Genomic DNA, 15,948 nt, shown 5'->3' on the forward strand with positions numbered 1-15,948 from the left:
CAAACTACCCTGAAGTTGGTATGAGAGAGATCAGACAAAACATTGGCCTCCCGTTCAGGATCTCTGTCACTGAACCACCGGCATAGCCACCTCCCTCCTCCTTGTCTCCTCCACATGCCCCATGCAGGCCCAGACTGAAGTTCTGTGGGGTCCCCTACACTCCACAACTCACCACATCACACTCTTCTCCAGCTGGTCCCTCTGCCTGGAGGTCTCACTCCTTTCCCCATCTGCTAGGTGAAGTCCTTCTCATGCTCCAAAGCCAGCTCGTGTCCCCTTGTCCATGAAAACTGACTCCTCAGAGGTTCATGCTCTCTCTCTGTCCATCTCTATCTGAGCTGCTCTACCATTTTGTGCACCCAGGCTCATGTGACAATTGAGTGAAACAGCCTGCGATGACCCCCAGCACAGTGCTTCAATGTGTGACACGCAATGGAGACCACAGTGAGCCCACCCCTGACCCCTCACACAGAAGCTGCTTTGTGACTGTTTGCCGAGCAAAGTTTGGACAGTGCTGGACCTTGGCCTTCTGTGTGAGACACAGACAGGGCTTCCCTGTGACCTTGGACAGGCTGGGTAAACCTCAAGAGATTTATTTGCCAAGACAGGCAAGGCATGATGCAAGGGAAAGCACATAGGAGTGGATGACCCTATGAAGGGGCCCCATCCTAAAGAGCCACTCTGAGCACAATTGCAGAGAAATGTCTGAATCTGGTTGCAGCCATCTGCCCTGCCACCAGCCCGCACATGTGCCATCTGGGATCTCAGACCCTGGGCCCTCACTGTCACCAGCTGTGGGACCCTGGGAAAGCACTTATGTCCTTGTCTGTAAAATGGGAACAATAATAGACCTTGCTGGGTTGTTAAGGGGTGGGTGATATCACAAGTGCAAAGCATCTGGCGTGGATTGGTGCATGGTGGGGGCTCAATACCTTGGCGGATGGACAAGGCTTGGGGTCCTGACCTTGTTACCTCTAGTGGGCACTCATCTCTGATACAGTCCAGACTCTAGAATCAGAGGGTGGGGCACAGCCTCATGGAAGCATGCTTAGAACATGCAGGGTGGGGTGGGCAGGCACACAGAGAGTCAGACTTGGATGCAACAAAGGACTCACTCACCCATTTATTCCGTTATTGAGTGTCTGATCCTCTTCATTTGACAGATGAGGAAACACATCGTGCTTGGTGAAGATAGGCAGGGAACTCACCTGGCTACAGGGTAGCCAGTGCCTGAGATGCCCCTGAATGAAGCTTCTGCTCCTGGTCATCTCTCTTCCACAGCACAGAGTACAGGACTAAGTGTAGGGCTCTGGGCCACACTCTCCCCGCCAAATTCCGGCTGCACCACTTAGGAGATATGTGACTGGGTAAGCCACCTAACCACTTCAAGCCTTGCCTTTCCCATCTGTGAAATGGGGATAACAGTGGTGCCTTTCTTCATAGGAGTCTTATGAGGGGTAAATGCGACCATCTAGGTGAAGGGCCAGATACCCGGCCTGGAGCATGGTAAGCAATCAATGTCACCATTCCCAGAGCTGCCTCTATAAAGACAGTTATAACCAGTGTTTGCAAAATGCTTTATTGTTAATGCCAACATAAAATTCAAAAAGTTAGTCATTGGCACCTGCAACTGATACTCTACTATTCGCAGCAGGCTTCCCTTCTTCCACTCCCAGCCAGGCCCATAAGATTACAACTATATCCACAAGATGATATAATCAATCATTAAATGGGCCATTTCCACCTTGATATCCAGATGTTTTTCTTAAAGAATGAATGGCACTTGAGTGTATTGAAATCAACCATGATTGACAGGGCACACCCCAGCCTTTCTATATAATTTCCGGAGTTCTTGGATCACAGCAAGAATCTGATCCTTGTGTACAGAGGGAAACTGAGGTCCAGAGAGGGGAAGTGTTGCCCCAGTGTCACACAGCAGGTTGGGACCAAAACAGTAGCCCCATTTCAGGCTTCCATTCCAACATTTTTTCCATGCAGGATGAACTGACAGTTGTTGTTGCTGATAGGTGGGGGACCAACCTTGGACCTGTGCTTCCTGGTGGCCCTCTTCCACTGGAACAACCCTCCTACTGAGCTTTGTGGCACTGAGCTGGGCATCAAGGGCCTGGACTCTGGACCTCTCTTTGCCACTAACATGCTGGTGAACTTGAGCAAGTCATCCAGCCTCTCTGGATCTCAGTGCTAATCTTCATTGATGAAGAGTGAGGGCGAGATTGAATGTTCTCCAAATTTCCCCAAGGCACCTGTGTCTTGCAGTTGTGTGGGTGGAAGCAATCATCATGGAGTAATATTATTTGTAATGCCTCATTAATCAACTAAACCTGTGTAAATCACTAGCTACCAGCATACAGATGGGCCATAGCATAGCCACCTTCATCTCCCACCCTGAGGCGTGTAGAGTTAAGAAGCCCCACCTCAGGGGCGGTTCACTTTGCCAAGGAAGAGGATATCATTATCCACAATGAACATCAGAAAAGGCCTGTTGAACACTATCCTCTGAGAGCTCAGGCGGGCCGACCTGAACGTGAAGATTGTCCCAGTGGCTGCCGCTGCTCTGGTTCCCGACTCATCCACCTCCACCACAGCTTTGTGCACCATCTGCAGGGGAGACACCAGGCATCACCAGGCCAGCAGGGGTGGGTGGGTGAAGCCATCATATCAAACGGCAAAGTTTCTGCCTGTGGGCATCATCCTCTAAGTATCTGTTCAACTGAGCCATGGAACAAGTAGGAAATGGAACAATGGAGCAGCTACTCTGCCCCAGGCACTGTGCTGGGAGGTGACGTCACATGTGTCTGTCATTGAATTCTCATAACATCTTGGAGCAAGGTGTAATTCTTCAATTTTATAGAAGAGAGAAAGGAGGCTCAGAGAGTCAAGTATTTTTTGGAGATCACACAGCTAGGAAGTGCCTTCTTAGTTTTGATTGTTTAAAACAGGACTCCTTAACTCAAGGAACAGTGGTGGATATGGCTTCCCATTACATGAAGGATAAGACATAAAGTGAAACTTTTGCTTCTTGGGGGAAAAGAGAGGGAGAGGAAGAGGGAGAGAATAGAATAGAATAGAATAGAATAGAGGACTGGAGTGCAGTGGAGTGGAGTGGAGGGGAGGGGAGGAGTGGAATAGAATAGTAGACAGTGAAGTGGAGTGGACTGGAATGGAATGGAAGAGAATAGAGTAGAATGGAATGGAATAGAATAGAATATAGTAGAATAGAATAGAATGGAGTGGAGTGGAGGAGTGTAGTGGAGGAGTGGAATGGAGTGGAGTGAAAGAGTGGAGTGGAGGAGTGCAGGAGTGGAGGAGTGGAGTGGAGGAATGGAGTGGAGGAGTGGAGTGAAGTGGAATGGAATAGAATAGAATGGAGTAGAGTGGAATGGAATGGGATGGAAGGGAATGGAGTGGAGTGGAGTGGAACGGAATAGAGTGAACTGGAGTGGAGTGGAGTGGAGGAGTGGAGTGGAAGAGTGGAGTGGAGGAATGGAGTGGAGGAGTGGAGCAGTGGAGTGGAGTGCAATGGAATAGAATAGAATGGAGTAGGGTGGAGTGTAGTGTAATGGAGTAGAATAGAATGGAGTAGAGTGGAATGGAATGGGATGGAACGGAATGGAGTGGAGTGGAGTGAAATGGAATAAAGTGAACTGGAGTGGAATGGAGTGGGGTGGAGGAGTGGAGTGGAGTGGAATAGAATAGAGTGAACTGGAGTGTAGTGGAGGAGTGGAGTGGAAGAGTGAAGTGTAATGGAATGGAATAGAATAGAATGGAGCAGAGTGGAATGGAATGGGATGGAATAGAATGGAGTGGAGTGGAAGAGAAGAGAGTGAACTGGAGTGGATTGGAGGAGTGGAGTGGAGGAGTGGAGTGGAGTGGATTGGAGGAGTGGAGTGGAAGAGTGGAGTGGAGGAGTGGAGTGGAGGAGTGAAGTGGAGGAGTGGAGTGGAGGAGTGAAGTGGAGGACTGCAGTGGTGTGGAGGAGTGGAATGGAGGAGTGGAGTGGAGTGGAGGAGTGGAGTGGAGGAGTGGAGTGGAGGAGTGGAGTGGAGGAGTGAAGTGGAGGACTGGAGTGGAGTGGTGGAGTGGAATGGAGGAGTGGAGGAGTGGAGTGGATGAGAGGAGTGGAGTGGAGGAGAGGAGTGGAGTGGTGGAGTGGAGGAGAGGAGTGGAGTGGAGGAGAGAAGTGGAGTGGAGGAGAGGAGTGGAGTGGAATGGAGGAGTGGAGTAGAGTGGAGGAGTGGAGTGGAAGAGTGGAGTGAAGGACAGGAGTGGAGGAATGGAATGGAGGAGTGGAGTGGAGTGGAGGAGTGGAGTAGAGTGGAGGAGTGGATTGGAGTGGAGGAGTGGAGTAGAGGAGAGTGGAGGAGTGGAGTGGAGTGGAGGTGTGCAGTGGAGGAGAGTGGAGGAGGAGTAGAGTGGAATGGAGTGGAGGTGTGGAGTGGAGGAGTAGAGTGTAGTGGAGGAGTGGAGTGGAATGGGATGGAATGGAATGAAATGGGGTAGAGTGGAATAGAAAGAATAGAATAGAATGGAATATCTTGGAAAGCGAATGCATAGGAGCTTCTGAACCCACCTCAGACACCTGGATATTTGTGTGGTTACTGATGCCGGACAGGTCAGCATGGGAGGTGAAGACGTTACTGATCCCCAGCTTGGGAAGGACTTTCTCCAGCTGATAGGAGCCCTCAATGGAGAATTTGGGAAGGTAAAGCTCGAGCTGCCTAGAAAAGGAAAAGGAGCTTTCTTAGACTGTTCTAGGTCATTGGCACACTGAGCTTCACCCCTTGGCTTCATAATGCACTTCTTAGTTTTGATGCTTTAAAAAAAGGACTCCTTAACCCAAGGAACAATGGTGGTTATGGATCCTCTGGCCTCTTGTCTAGGATGAGCCTCCTCTTGCTCTGGACTTGGGCATGGGCTGCCCTAGAGGTCTCTGCCCACTCTGGCACCACCCTAAGGAACCCAGCTTCCAGGCCTTGTCCCTCCAACTGGGCTAGGATCCCAGGACCTGGATGTCACAAGATGCCTCTGGGCTTGAAGGCAGCTCCTTGGCTGGGCGAGTCCTTCCCACCAGTGCTGTGTGGCCCTGGTAGGGCGTGTGTGTCTCCCTGGGGCTGTATGGAGTTAGGCTGGCCCTGGGGTAGTCTGAAAGTACCTCTTTTTGAACATCTTAAGCCACTTCCTCAGTGTTTTCTCGCTCAGTCCATTCTCCACCTGCTGCATCTTTCCCTCACTGGGGAGAATGAACAAAGCCGTGGCATTGCCTTGGTAGGGGACCCCCACCACCCTGCAGGAGAGGTTCCGGTCCAGGAGGTAGTGATACTGGTCCTCGCGGCTCATCATGGGTACCCGCACAACAGTCTCTGGAGTCACGTAGAAGTCTTGCTCTTGGGTGCCTTTGTGGTTGAAGCTTGTCTCCCACTTAGCTAAAGATGAAAAGAAAGAAAAACGAAAAAGAATTTTGTGGAAGAATTAGAAATTCTCAGCTGCAAATAAAAGGAGTGAAGACAGTAAAGATAGCCAGCAGAGACCATCTTTATGGCAGCCTCAGAGCAGTGACTGTTGAACCTCTTGAATGTCAAGGCAAGTCCTTTCATAACACTGGGCCCATTCTCGGACTTCTCATAGGGCTTTTCCTTCCACATCTGCAAAACAAGGAGGCCGGTTTTCACATCTTCAGAGGCCCTGGACCCCTAATGTTCTTTGATTCTCTAATGTTTTACTCAAGGCCAAATCTCCAAGTGAAGAGGGTAAAAAATGTGGCTGGCCATGAATGCTACCTGATATCTGGGTGAGCTTCTCTGTTTGCACTTTCTTCTCAATATTTTAATTTAAGTTTTAGAGAGAAGTTCGTATGGATCCTGGAAACGAATGGTTTTTCCCATTGGGAAGTCTTCAGTGACCCTTCTCTTACCTTCCTATGGGAACTTCTGAACAAAATGCTACAAGTAATTGCTTCCAACTTCTTTTTTTAATTTTATTTATTAATTTATTAATTTATTTATTTGAGATGGAGTCTCGTTCTGTAACTAGACTGGAGTTCAGTGGCACAATTTTGGCTCTCTACAGTCCCCACCTCCGAGGTTCAAGCGATTCTCCTGCCTCAGCCTCCCAAGTAGCTGGAATTACAGGTGCCTACCACCACGCCTGGCTAATTTCCGTATTTTTTAAGTAGAGACGGGGTTTCACTATGTTGGCCAGGCTGGTCTCGAACTCCTGACTTCAGGTGATCTGCCCATCTTGGCCTCCTAAAATGTTGGGATTACAGGCGTGAGTCATCACGCCTGGCCTGTTTCCAACTTCTTCATTGTTATCAAAGGAAGACCCCACCCAATACCATCCTTAGCTTATTTCCCAGTTGTCCTCAGCAATCTGGTGTAATGGGGACCGCCCTGCACCAGGGGATAGGAAATCTCAGAGTCCAAGTTCAACACTCACTGCTGCGGTCTCAATGTGTGTGTCCCCACATTGCTCATATGTTGAAACCTAACCCCGAGGTGGTGGTATTAGGACGGGGGGCCTTTGGGAGTTGATTAGTTCATGGGGGTAGAGCTGTCACGAACATGATCAATGTCCTTACAAAAGAGACCACAGAGAGCTGCCTTGCTCCTTCGAGCAAGGACATACTAAGAAGGCACTGTCATGAACCAAGGAACGGGCACTGCATCTGCCAGTGCCTTGATCCTGGACTTCTCAGCCTCCAGAACTATGAAAAATAAATGTTTGTTGTTGCTAAGTCACCCAATTTACGGTATTTTGTTATAGCCACCCAAATGGCCAAAGATACCATCTGTGACCATAGGAAGGGGAGGTGTTAACAATTTACCTTCCTTCCCAACCCTTCCCACCCTCTCCTCTCCTCTCTTCTCCTCTCTATCCATTCTTGCTTTCCACAGGGTCAGCACCTGGCGGGAGCTGCAGACACGAACAGAAATCCTTACAAGGAATGTCAGGGAGATAAGCAGAGGTCAGCTCTTACTGAGGAGTCCGGAGGAGGCATTTCAGAGGAAGAAGCATTTGTCTGAGGGAGTCTTGGCCTCTATGAGGGCAGAAGGGCCAGGATCTGGGGCATATGGGGGACTGGGAAATGCCCTCTAAGCCCTTCTGGGGTCTGTGTCCTGCCCTGAGTGGCTGAGGTGTTGGTGTCTTTATCATGGTGGCCACAGTGGGTTCATGCTTCAGAGCCTGTATGAAAACTGGGGCTTCGGATGCTCACAGGAGCCCAAAGACAGCCATCAGCTCTTCGTCCATGGAGGAAACAGCATCTCAGGCTCACTAACCCCATCCACAGCAAGAAGGCACTCATCTTACCTTCTCTGGCTACTTGTTTACTTAATTTTTCTCAGCAGGCACCCGAAAGAACTTAATCTACTCCCCGTCCTTTACGTATGTGAGGGAATTGGGAATTCTTTAGAAAAAAGCAGCAGAAAAGCCAGAGAATGCGCAGGTTTGGGCCCAAGGCCCTTACCTTTAAAGAAGATGTAATTCACCATGACCAGGACTGCGTTGCTGTCGAGGTTCTTAAGCAAGTCCACAATTTTGCCCTTCGTTTGCTTTGCCACATAATCATTGATCTGCTTCAGGGCTCCCGCAGAGTCCCCAAAGTTGGTGGGGAAAGAGTCTGCCAGGTACAGTGTCTTCATGGCACTCATGAAGGTGTCCTGCACGTCCACCACCAGGTCGGTGAAAAGGGCATTGCCGAGGCTCAGCTGGAAGCCATCTCTGGGCTGGTTGAGCTCCTGCAGGAGCTGCTGAAAGCCTCTGTGCAGCTCCTCCTCTGAGTTTTTCTGGAGGTCAAGGCCCAGGCCCTCCAGGATCTGCCTCTTTGTGCTGGACCCAGCCCCCAGGGAGAGCATGGCCAGGCTCATGGAGATGCTCAGAGGGGAGAAGAAGATGTTCTGGCTGGGGGCAGCGGAAGCCAAGGCCCTGTAGAGGTCAAACATAAAGTCCCTTCTGCTGCTGGGGGCCACCGTGGCACCTACATGGAGGTCCTTGACTCTCTTCTTCATCTCCCGGGGGTGGTGGCGGTGAAGGGAGGCCTCCTGAGGGCTGAGAAGCACCAGGCACAAGAGGAGGAAGAGCTGCATGGCGGCTGTTCTTTGTTCTGAAAGGGAAAGAAGGTGTCCTTAGAGAGGGGTGGGGCTGGTCCAGGCACTGATTTTCCAGAGATGTCCCCACCCAGCACTCAACGGGTAGGTTTGGTCCATTCAGCTTCAAAGAGAAGGGATGGCACCCCCGAGACTGGGGATGAGAGCTTACACAGGGCGGCAGTGGCTCCAGGACAAAGACTTAGGGACAATGGAGAGAGGAAGGAGGGAGAGGAGGTGCAGACCGAAGGCAGGGACCTGGCTGCCAGGACAGGAACCCTCCCTGCCCATCCACATCAAGGGACACATTTTGGAGGATGGGACATGGAGGGAGAGGATTCCCCCTGCTCTGCTTTGTCTCATCAGCATCTTGAGGTTACCAGGGAACTAAGCTGCTTCCATGTGCGCTTCTGGCCTTCACTCTGGTGTCTTGGTTTGGCACATGGCAGGGCCCTGTGGTCCTTCTATGAACTCAGACCAGCTACGCACCTGGGGCCATCAGCACTGCTGGCCTTGCCCTGTTCATTCAGCAAACGTGGAGTGAGCATCCACCCCGGGGTAGGCAGGATGCCAGGATGCCAACTGTCCCTTTCTCCTTCCCCCAGGGGCTGCTCCATGCCTCCCTTGTCTCACAGAGAGACACCTTCCCCTCCTAGGGGAATTCTGCCTGCCCTCTTCATGTGAGCATCTCCACCGTCCTCCTGTTCTGGGCTGAATTGTGCTCCCCAAAACGCATATGCTTAAGTCCTAACCTTCAATACCCCAGAATGTGACTATATTTGGAGACAGGGCTTTTAAAGAGGGGACTGAGTTAGCATGAGGTCACTAGAATGGGCCCTATGGACATGTGACTATGTCCTTACACAAAACTTAAAAAGAGGAGATCAGGATAGAGACACGCACAGAGGGAAGACCAGGTGAAGACAGTGAGAAGGCAGCCACCTGTGAGCCAAGGAGAAGGGCCTTGGAAGGAACAAATCCTGCTGGCGCCTAAACCTCAGACTTCCAGCTTCCAGAGTTGTAAGGAAAGAAATTTCTGTTGTTGAAGCCCCCTAGCCTGTGGGACTTTGTGACGGCAGCCCATGCAGGCAAAGACATCTCTTCATCTTCTAGATGAGGAGGCATTCATCTTTGACTCTAGAGCTTCTCAGGGGGAACTTTGTGGGGTCTCCCATCACTCCTGACGTGGCCTTTGCCTTCAGTCCTCCCTTTCCTCCCTCCACTTCACCCAGGAGCTGTTTCTGTGTCCATGCTTCCCCATCTGGCTACGGGTAGAAGTCTTGCCTCCTCCCTCCTCAGTAGGAAACAGCCCAGGCTCTGAAGCCGCTGCCTGGGTTCAAATCTCAGCCCTGCTGTGCCCTTGCAGTGAGATTTTGGGAAAGTCAGTTACACCCTGAGCCACTCTCCACAACTGTAAGACGGTGATGATAGCAGCACCTACATCACGGGGTGCTTGGGGGCACATGCTGTGGAAGGATGAGCAGTAGGTATGGCAGTTTCCAGCAGAAGCCCCATCTGAGGCCCCCATATTCTCAACTGTATCATAGGGTGCATGCTTCACACACACCCACACACACAAACACAAACACACACACTTGTGAGCCCGGCAGCACCCGGGCCAGCTAATTATCATGTGCAGAGGGCCCGCCTGGCTTCTGATGTGAGCTTTGCCCTGTGTGTCACCTTGGAGAGAATCCTTTTCTGCTAGGCTCTCTCTATGGGCACAATGTCATCAGGGTTCCCAGATCCCCACCAGGCAGGGGCAGCCTGTCACAGCATCCCATGACCCAAATAAAACCAGACTCCAAAGGGCCCCAAACAGCTGCGTGGGAAATCGCTTGCAGAGTGGCCATGGGGCTCAGCAGTGGAGAGAGAATGGTCTCAGGAATTGGGCAGGCTTGGACTGTAGGCCTGTCTTTAAGTGAAGCTCAATAACTCCAGCAGGTCACCCTTGCCAGTCCAGCCTCTAAATTGCGCCCTGAGCTCCCCCTGAGAAGGAGGCTCATGTAGAAGGTTCTGCTGTAGCAGTTGGGCGCATTGTCCTCACCCTTTTTCAGGCACTGTGCCAACTCCTTCAGCCCCATACCACCCAGAAAGGTACGTCTTGCTGCTAGCTCTATTTTACAGATGGGTAATCCGAGGTTCGGAGAGATGGAGTTGCCTGCTAACATTAGCAAAGCTTGGACTCAGGCCCGGTTACCACTGTGCCTCTACAGAGTCCTGCCTCCTCCGTTCCTGTGCTGCATCTTCCTGATTTTGAAATCCCTGACTTAGTAGCCACCAACAATAGCCCTAATCTGCAGATAATGAGTGAGCAGAGTCTGGGCTTCCCCCCGCTAACACTCCCTGCCTGTTCCCACCATGGCACTCGCCTGGAGAGCTTTGAAGGACATGGGTGGGTGGTTCAATCTCTGGCTCCTCTAAATGAGTCTATTTTGCAGCACAATATGGTCCCTCCTGCCAAGTGTTGGAACCAGCCATGTATGGAGATGCTGCTAAAGAAACAATGTGGCTCAACCCCCCACAGAGTCACACTGAGCTGATAATTTCGAGAACAGTTTCAGAAGCAGGGGAGTTTCCTTCTTGGATAGAGCCCAGGGGCAGCTGACCAGAGAGTCCCAGTGAGGCCCTGGCCTCCATTCTCTCATCTATGCAACTGCTAGGTCACCCTGGGCAAGCCTCACCCTTTCTGGGCCTCAGTTTCTTCATGTGCAGTCTGCCGTGTGCTGTGGACACCCCTTTGGGACCCCTGCCCCTTGCCAAACACTAGAGATCCGATGGGGAGGAGCTGCTTCTCCGGGTGTGCACTGAGCCTCCCCCAGGGTCTGTTTGGAGAGGGCCCCAGGTTCACTTAGGCTCTCCTGGGCTCCACGTTTGAGACCCAGAAATCTTGCTCCCTCTGGGCCCACTGTCTCTATCTTTTAGTAAAACCACTAATTATTCAAGACCTACTAGACACTCCATAAATATTACTATGTTTAGCCTTCACCAAAAGTAAGCTCTCTATTTTACAGAGTTTTCCAAAAGTAAACTCACTCTGTTTTACAGATTGAATTGACTGAGGCTAAGTGAAGTGGAAAAGCTTGTTCCCGTTACTGAGTGCTGGAACCAGAATTAAAATCCGGGTTCCTCTGACTCCTGCACAGTCTGTCTCTGAGTGGCTCTGAGGAGTGATACCTCGTTCCTCCTCGACCTCACCTCCTGGTGTCCTCAGGCGGTTCACCTGTATTAGCCCATTTATACTTCTCCACAGTAACATGGAGTTGGTATCATTATCCTAACAGTGCAAAAGAAGAAACAGAGGATCAGAGAGGCGCCTCCAAGAGGCAGTGGGGTTTACCATCACACTCTTGGGCCTCTGGTGGAAATATACGGCTTTGACAGAGACAGGTGAAGCCCTGGGAGCCTCCCATCCCCCAGACCAGCCTCTACCAAGTGCCTTGAGAGCCTGGTCGGGCTGCCCCTCTCCTGGTCCCTGACTTTAGCATTTCTGCAGAGGGAAGAGAGGGGATCAGTCAAGTTCATCTGTCATCTCAGGCCAAGGTGAATTGAGGTGGCAGGTGCTGGGGACGTGATGGGTGGGCCTTGGTCAGTCCTCCCGCTGGCCCCCACCGTCCATGAAGCCCAAATCTGCTGACTGATATTTCCCGTGTTGGGTAACGAAGTCATGCCCAGTTCTGCCCTGGACTGAGCTGTGGGAACTGTGTTAGTGAGGAGGGTCTGTCCGATATCTTCTAATTACAAAGAGGGATGTGAGGCTTGGAGCCCAGGCAGAGATGAGAGACAAAGTCATAGCTTCCTCTACATCCTAAAGACCCAGGAACAGAACTTCCCAGAAGAAGTAATCTTGACTTCCTGTTCCACTCCAGCCCATCAGCAAGGCTTGTCAGTTCTAGCTCCAAAACAGGTCTTAAAACTGCCGCGTCTCCCTGGCTTTCTCACTGCCCCCAATGGAATCTCCCACCATCTTCCCCTGGGCTACCCCAGTAGCTTCCTTTCTTTGCCGTGCAAGGCTTTCTATATACAGCATATAAAAGAATCTCCTTCAATCATAAATATAGTCACAGCACTTCCTCGCCTAAGAAACTCATGGCCAACTCCTGTGTTTCAGATAAATGCTAACTTTGATTTGTGCTCTAACCCACAAGGGCTCCTGTGATCTGGCTCTACCTGGCCTGGACCTGCTCTGCCCTGGATCACAAGATACCCCCAGGCTCACTTTTCCCAGTTTCTCAAATGCAGCAAGTTCTGTCCTAACCCTGGGCCTTTGCACACCTTCCCTCTCTACTGGAACCCTCCCCTGACCTTTCTCACCAAGGCCAACTTCTGCACAGCCTGCAGGCCTTTGCTTAAATGTCACTTCTTTGCAATACCTTATCACACTGGACCTTTTCCCCTCCCACAGCTATTCTCTGGAACAGTGCCTTGACTGTTTCTCTCAAAGCTCCTTCAATTACACATATGCCTTTATATATGCATTTGTCATTGACGTTTTTCATTCCAGCCTCTCTCTGCATGGGACCCTCACCTGTGCTGCTCTTACCTTCAGGAACTTGCAGTCATGAGAGATGCTCCATACACCTTTGTAGAATGAACGAATGAATGAATGAATGAATGAACTGACCCCTGTCTCCTTTTCTGTAATTCAGAGACATTAGACTGCAAGTTGGACACTGAGCAGTGGAAAAAGCCAGGCTAGCCACCCAGAGCTGAGCTCTCTCCGCCCCGGGGCTCACTTGCCAGATGACCTTGAACAACTCCCTCCCTGTCTCTCAGCTCTGGTTTCCTTTTATTTCTTTATTAAAACCGCTTGATTGAGACATGACTACTATTCACAAAGTTGCACATATTTAATGTCTACAACCTGACAAGTTTGGAGATGAATCTACATCTGTCACTTATCATCACCGTCAACACCATGAACACGTCCATCACCGCTAGGCATCTGCTGCCTGTATTCTTCATGCTTCGGTTTCCTGATCTACGAGCAAGGACACTGGCCCAAGGAAGTGCTTTCCCCTTTTATTGCTGTGTATCTGGCCAAAAACCCTACCCTCAGAAAAACAAAAAATTCTGCTTACTTTATTTTTACATTTTGTTCATTTAACAAACTGCCACATGGTTACTGTCTATCATGAGCAGCTACCACAACCGGCCTGGGTGGCAGCCTCCAGGCAAGATGCCCTTATCTCAGGGAAGCAGATAATATTAGATCATTGTTCCTGATTTCCAAAGGCCCAAGACTCCAGGTACAGAAAACAACAGAAGCTGCCATTTACTGAGCACCTCCTATCCAGCTGACATTTTGTCCCCACAGCTTTATTTCAGGGTCTCTCAACCTTGATCCTATTGACCTTTTCAACAGGATGATGCTCTGCGATCTGGTCCTGGGCACTGTGGGATCAGCAGCATCATCGCTGGCCTCTAGATGCCACTAACCGCCATCTCCCTTCCAGCTGTGGCAACCAAATGTGTCTGCAGACATGGCCAGATGTGCTGAGTGAGAGCACCCGCTGTATTTGATCTTCAGTCACACCATCCAAAGGGTATAATTATTTCCATCTTACCTATGAGGAAACGGAGGCTCTGCCAGAGTTAGTGTGGAGCATAAGGTCACAGAGCTCAGGGGACCCACTCACCTCTGCTGCCTTGGATACCTGAAACTGCAGAGGTGAGACTCCTTCAGAGCTTTGCAGCCCCCAAACCCCAAAACTCTAGAGTCCATCCTTTCCTCGCCCCACATGCCCTCAAGCCCGCGGGACCTCCCGTTGAGGCATCTGTACTTACTGTGTCCTGTAGCCAAGCGTGCACACAGTGGAGGTGGCAGTCCCTCGGGCTCAGGAAAGGGCAGAGGGCTGGCTGGATTGCAGCTAGCATTTGTCACTGACCACAGCCGGCCCTGTCTCCACCCATCCCTAGCCCCGCCCTAGGCCAGCCCTTTCCTTTCCAGGCAGGTTTCCAGCCAGCAGGCCTGCCTGCAGACGCAGCTGCCTGCTCCAGAGGCTTTGACCACGATGCACACTCGCTGCCCCCCAAGACTTACGCCACCAACCAGGTCACCATTTGCCTGGAATGGCATGGGCACTTCTGAGAGACAAGACCAAAGAGCCTGCCCATTGTTGGTATTCCAGAGACAGGGAAAGGGACAGCTCCAGCAAACCCTCTCTTTTTTCAGGCACTATTCCTTGGTTTTCTGCAGCGAATTTCTTGTAGATTAATCGGGGCATAGGCTTGAGCCTGAGAGCTCCCCACAGGCCTGCGATGCTGACTGGGTCATAGATCCCAATAGTTGGATTCTAGTGGGAATGAGAGAGATTGAGAGTCTCACCATGCCTGCAATGAATGGGTCGCTGTAGCCAAGACTGTGATTGCACCAATCACTGAATTGGGGCTCTGAAGAATGAAGGGAATTCTCAGTCGTGCATTTAATTAGGGGCAGAGTGGGGCTGGTGCCCAGGTGGCTGACTCTCAGGCCAGTACTTATTGCTGAGAAAGGAACTGCGTTCAGGATTTCTATGGGCTTGGGTGGATTCTCCCTTTCTGCTTTGAAATCCAGGTTCCCTAACTCAGCCACACACTCTTACGAGCATTTCCAAGACAGCGGTGCAGGGTGCTGTCTCAAACCTGGTTATGTTTCCAAGGTCCCCTGTGCCTGGGGGACACAGTGTGTTGTGTATGGCCGTGATCATGGAAGTTTGTGTGGCTGCAGGTGGGGTGTGGAGTTGGTAGAGCAAATCAGAGGTTATACGTGGAAAGTGATCTTGATGTTCAGCAAACACTGTCCATCAACCTTTGAGACATTTCCTCTTCCTTCTTCGTGGTTTTGAGGCCCAATTATGGGGCTGTTGGATATCCACAGAAATAATAAGAACTAGTATTTATTCACACTTTTAAAAAGACCGCGTATTACACCAAGTGCTTTACACACATTATGTCTTTTCATCCTTACAACAACCCTTCAAGGGAGACACTGATCTCCAGCTGGGTCCTAATTACAATCATAAGAAAGAAGCAGCAGATTGGAGTCAGAAGAAGGTGATGTGATGGTGGAAGCAGGAGAGGAAAAGTCAACGTGATGTTGGAGCCAGGTGCCAAGGAGTGAGGAAGCTTCTAGAAGCTGCAGAAGGCAAGGAATGGATCCTCCCCTAGAGCCCCCCAGAAAGAGTGGAGCCCTGCCAATATCTTCATTCTAGCCCGGTGAGGCCTCTGGCCTCTACAACCATGAAAGAAGAATTTTGTGTTGTCTGAGCCACTGTTTGTGATAACTTCTTAGAGCAGCCATCAGAAACTAGGGCAACACCCCCCAGATGGGTTCCAGATGAAACTACTTTGGGAAAGGTGGGCTAACCAAGTTCCTGTGGGCCATCTCCAGCCTGTGTGTGCTGTCTGTGCTCTGACTACCCAGTAGGGAAAGACATCATGTGCCGTTTCCCACGCTTACACCTGAAGGAATGTCTTGAGAATTTGGGGGAAAGTCTGAGGTAACTCATGACTCCCACTGCCACACGGAAAGGACTCTGAAGGAATCAGGACTGACGGGGGTGAGTTTTGAAAGGAAAGATTTGGAAGGGGTCTCGGGGGCATGGCATCCCAGTCTATCAGTCTTCTCTGGCTGCTGTAACAAAATACCTCACGCTGGCCTGGGTTAAACACACACTGGCTTAAACAATAGAAATGTATTTTCTTACAGTTCTGGAGGCTGGAAATTAAAGCTCAAGGTGCTGTCAGGGTTGGTCTCCGGTGAAGGCTCTCTGCCTGTCTTGTAGATGGTTGCCTTCACTGTCCTCCCAGGGCCTCTTCTCAGTGAGCCCACACTGGACACACACATACATGCACACACACA

The 15,948-nt window shown here is 50.8% G+C and overlaps 1 protein-coding gene across 2 annotated transcripts; it reads right to left on the reverse strand.

Annotated features, from left to right (window-relative positions):
* Window positions 1-1,558: 1,558 nt before the first annotated feature.
* Window positions 1,559-14,015, reverse strand: SERPINA5 (serpin peptidase inhibitor, clade A (alpha-1 antiproteinase, antitrypsin), member 5). 2 transcript variants are annotated; one of them, XM_011951522.1, is made up of 6 exons: window positions 13,893-14,015; window positions 13,673-13,768; window positions 7,487-8,122; window positions 5,174-5,444; window positions 4,592-4,739; window positions 1,559-2,619 (listed from the first exon to the last, which is right to left on the reverse strand). In XM_011951522.1, the coding sequence occupies exons 3-6, from the start codon at window positions 8,103-8,105 to the stop codon at window positions 2,437-2,439; spliced, it is 1,221 nt and encodes a 406-aa protein (XP_011806912.1). In that variant the 5' UTR covers window positions 8,106-8,122; window positions 13,673-13,768; window positions 13,893-14,015; the 3' UTR covers window positions 1,559-2,436. The 2 variants fall into 2 exon arrangements, with proteins under 2 accessions (XP_011806912.1, XP_011806913.1); XM_011951523.1 differs by having other exon boundaries at window positions 13,745-13,768; window positions 13,893-13,981.
* Window positions 14,016-15,948: the final 1,933 nt, after the last annotated feature.

This window comes from Colobus angolensis, unplaced genomic scaffold (genome assembly GCF_000951035.1).
Source record: "Colobus angolensis palliatus isolate OR3802 unplaced genomic scaffold, Cang.pa_1.0 Scaffold32, whole genome shotgun sequence".
In the NCBI taxonomy this organism is placed as follows: Eukaryota; Metazoa; Chordata; class Mammalia; order Primates; family Cercopithecidae; genus Colobus; species Colobus angolensis.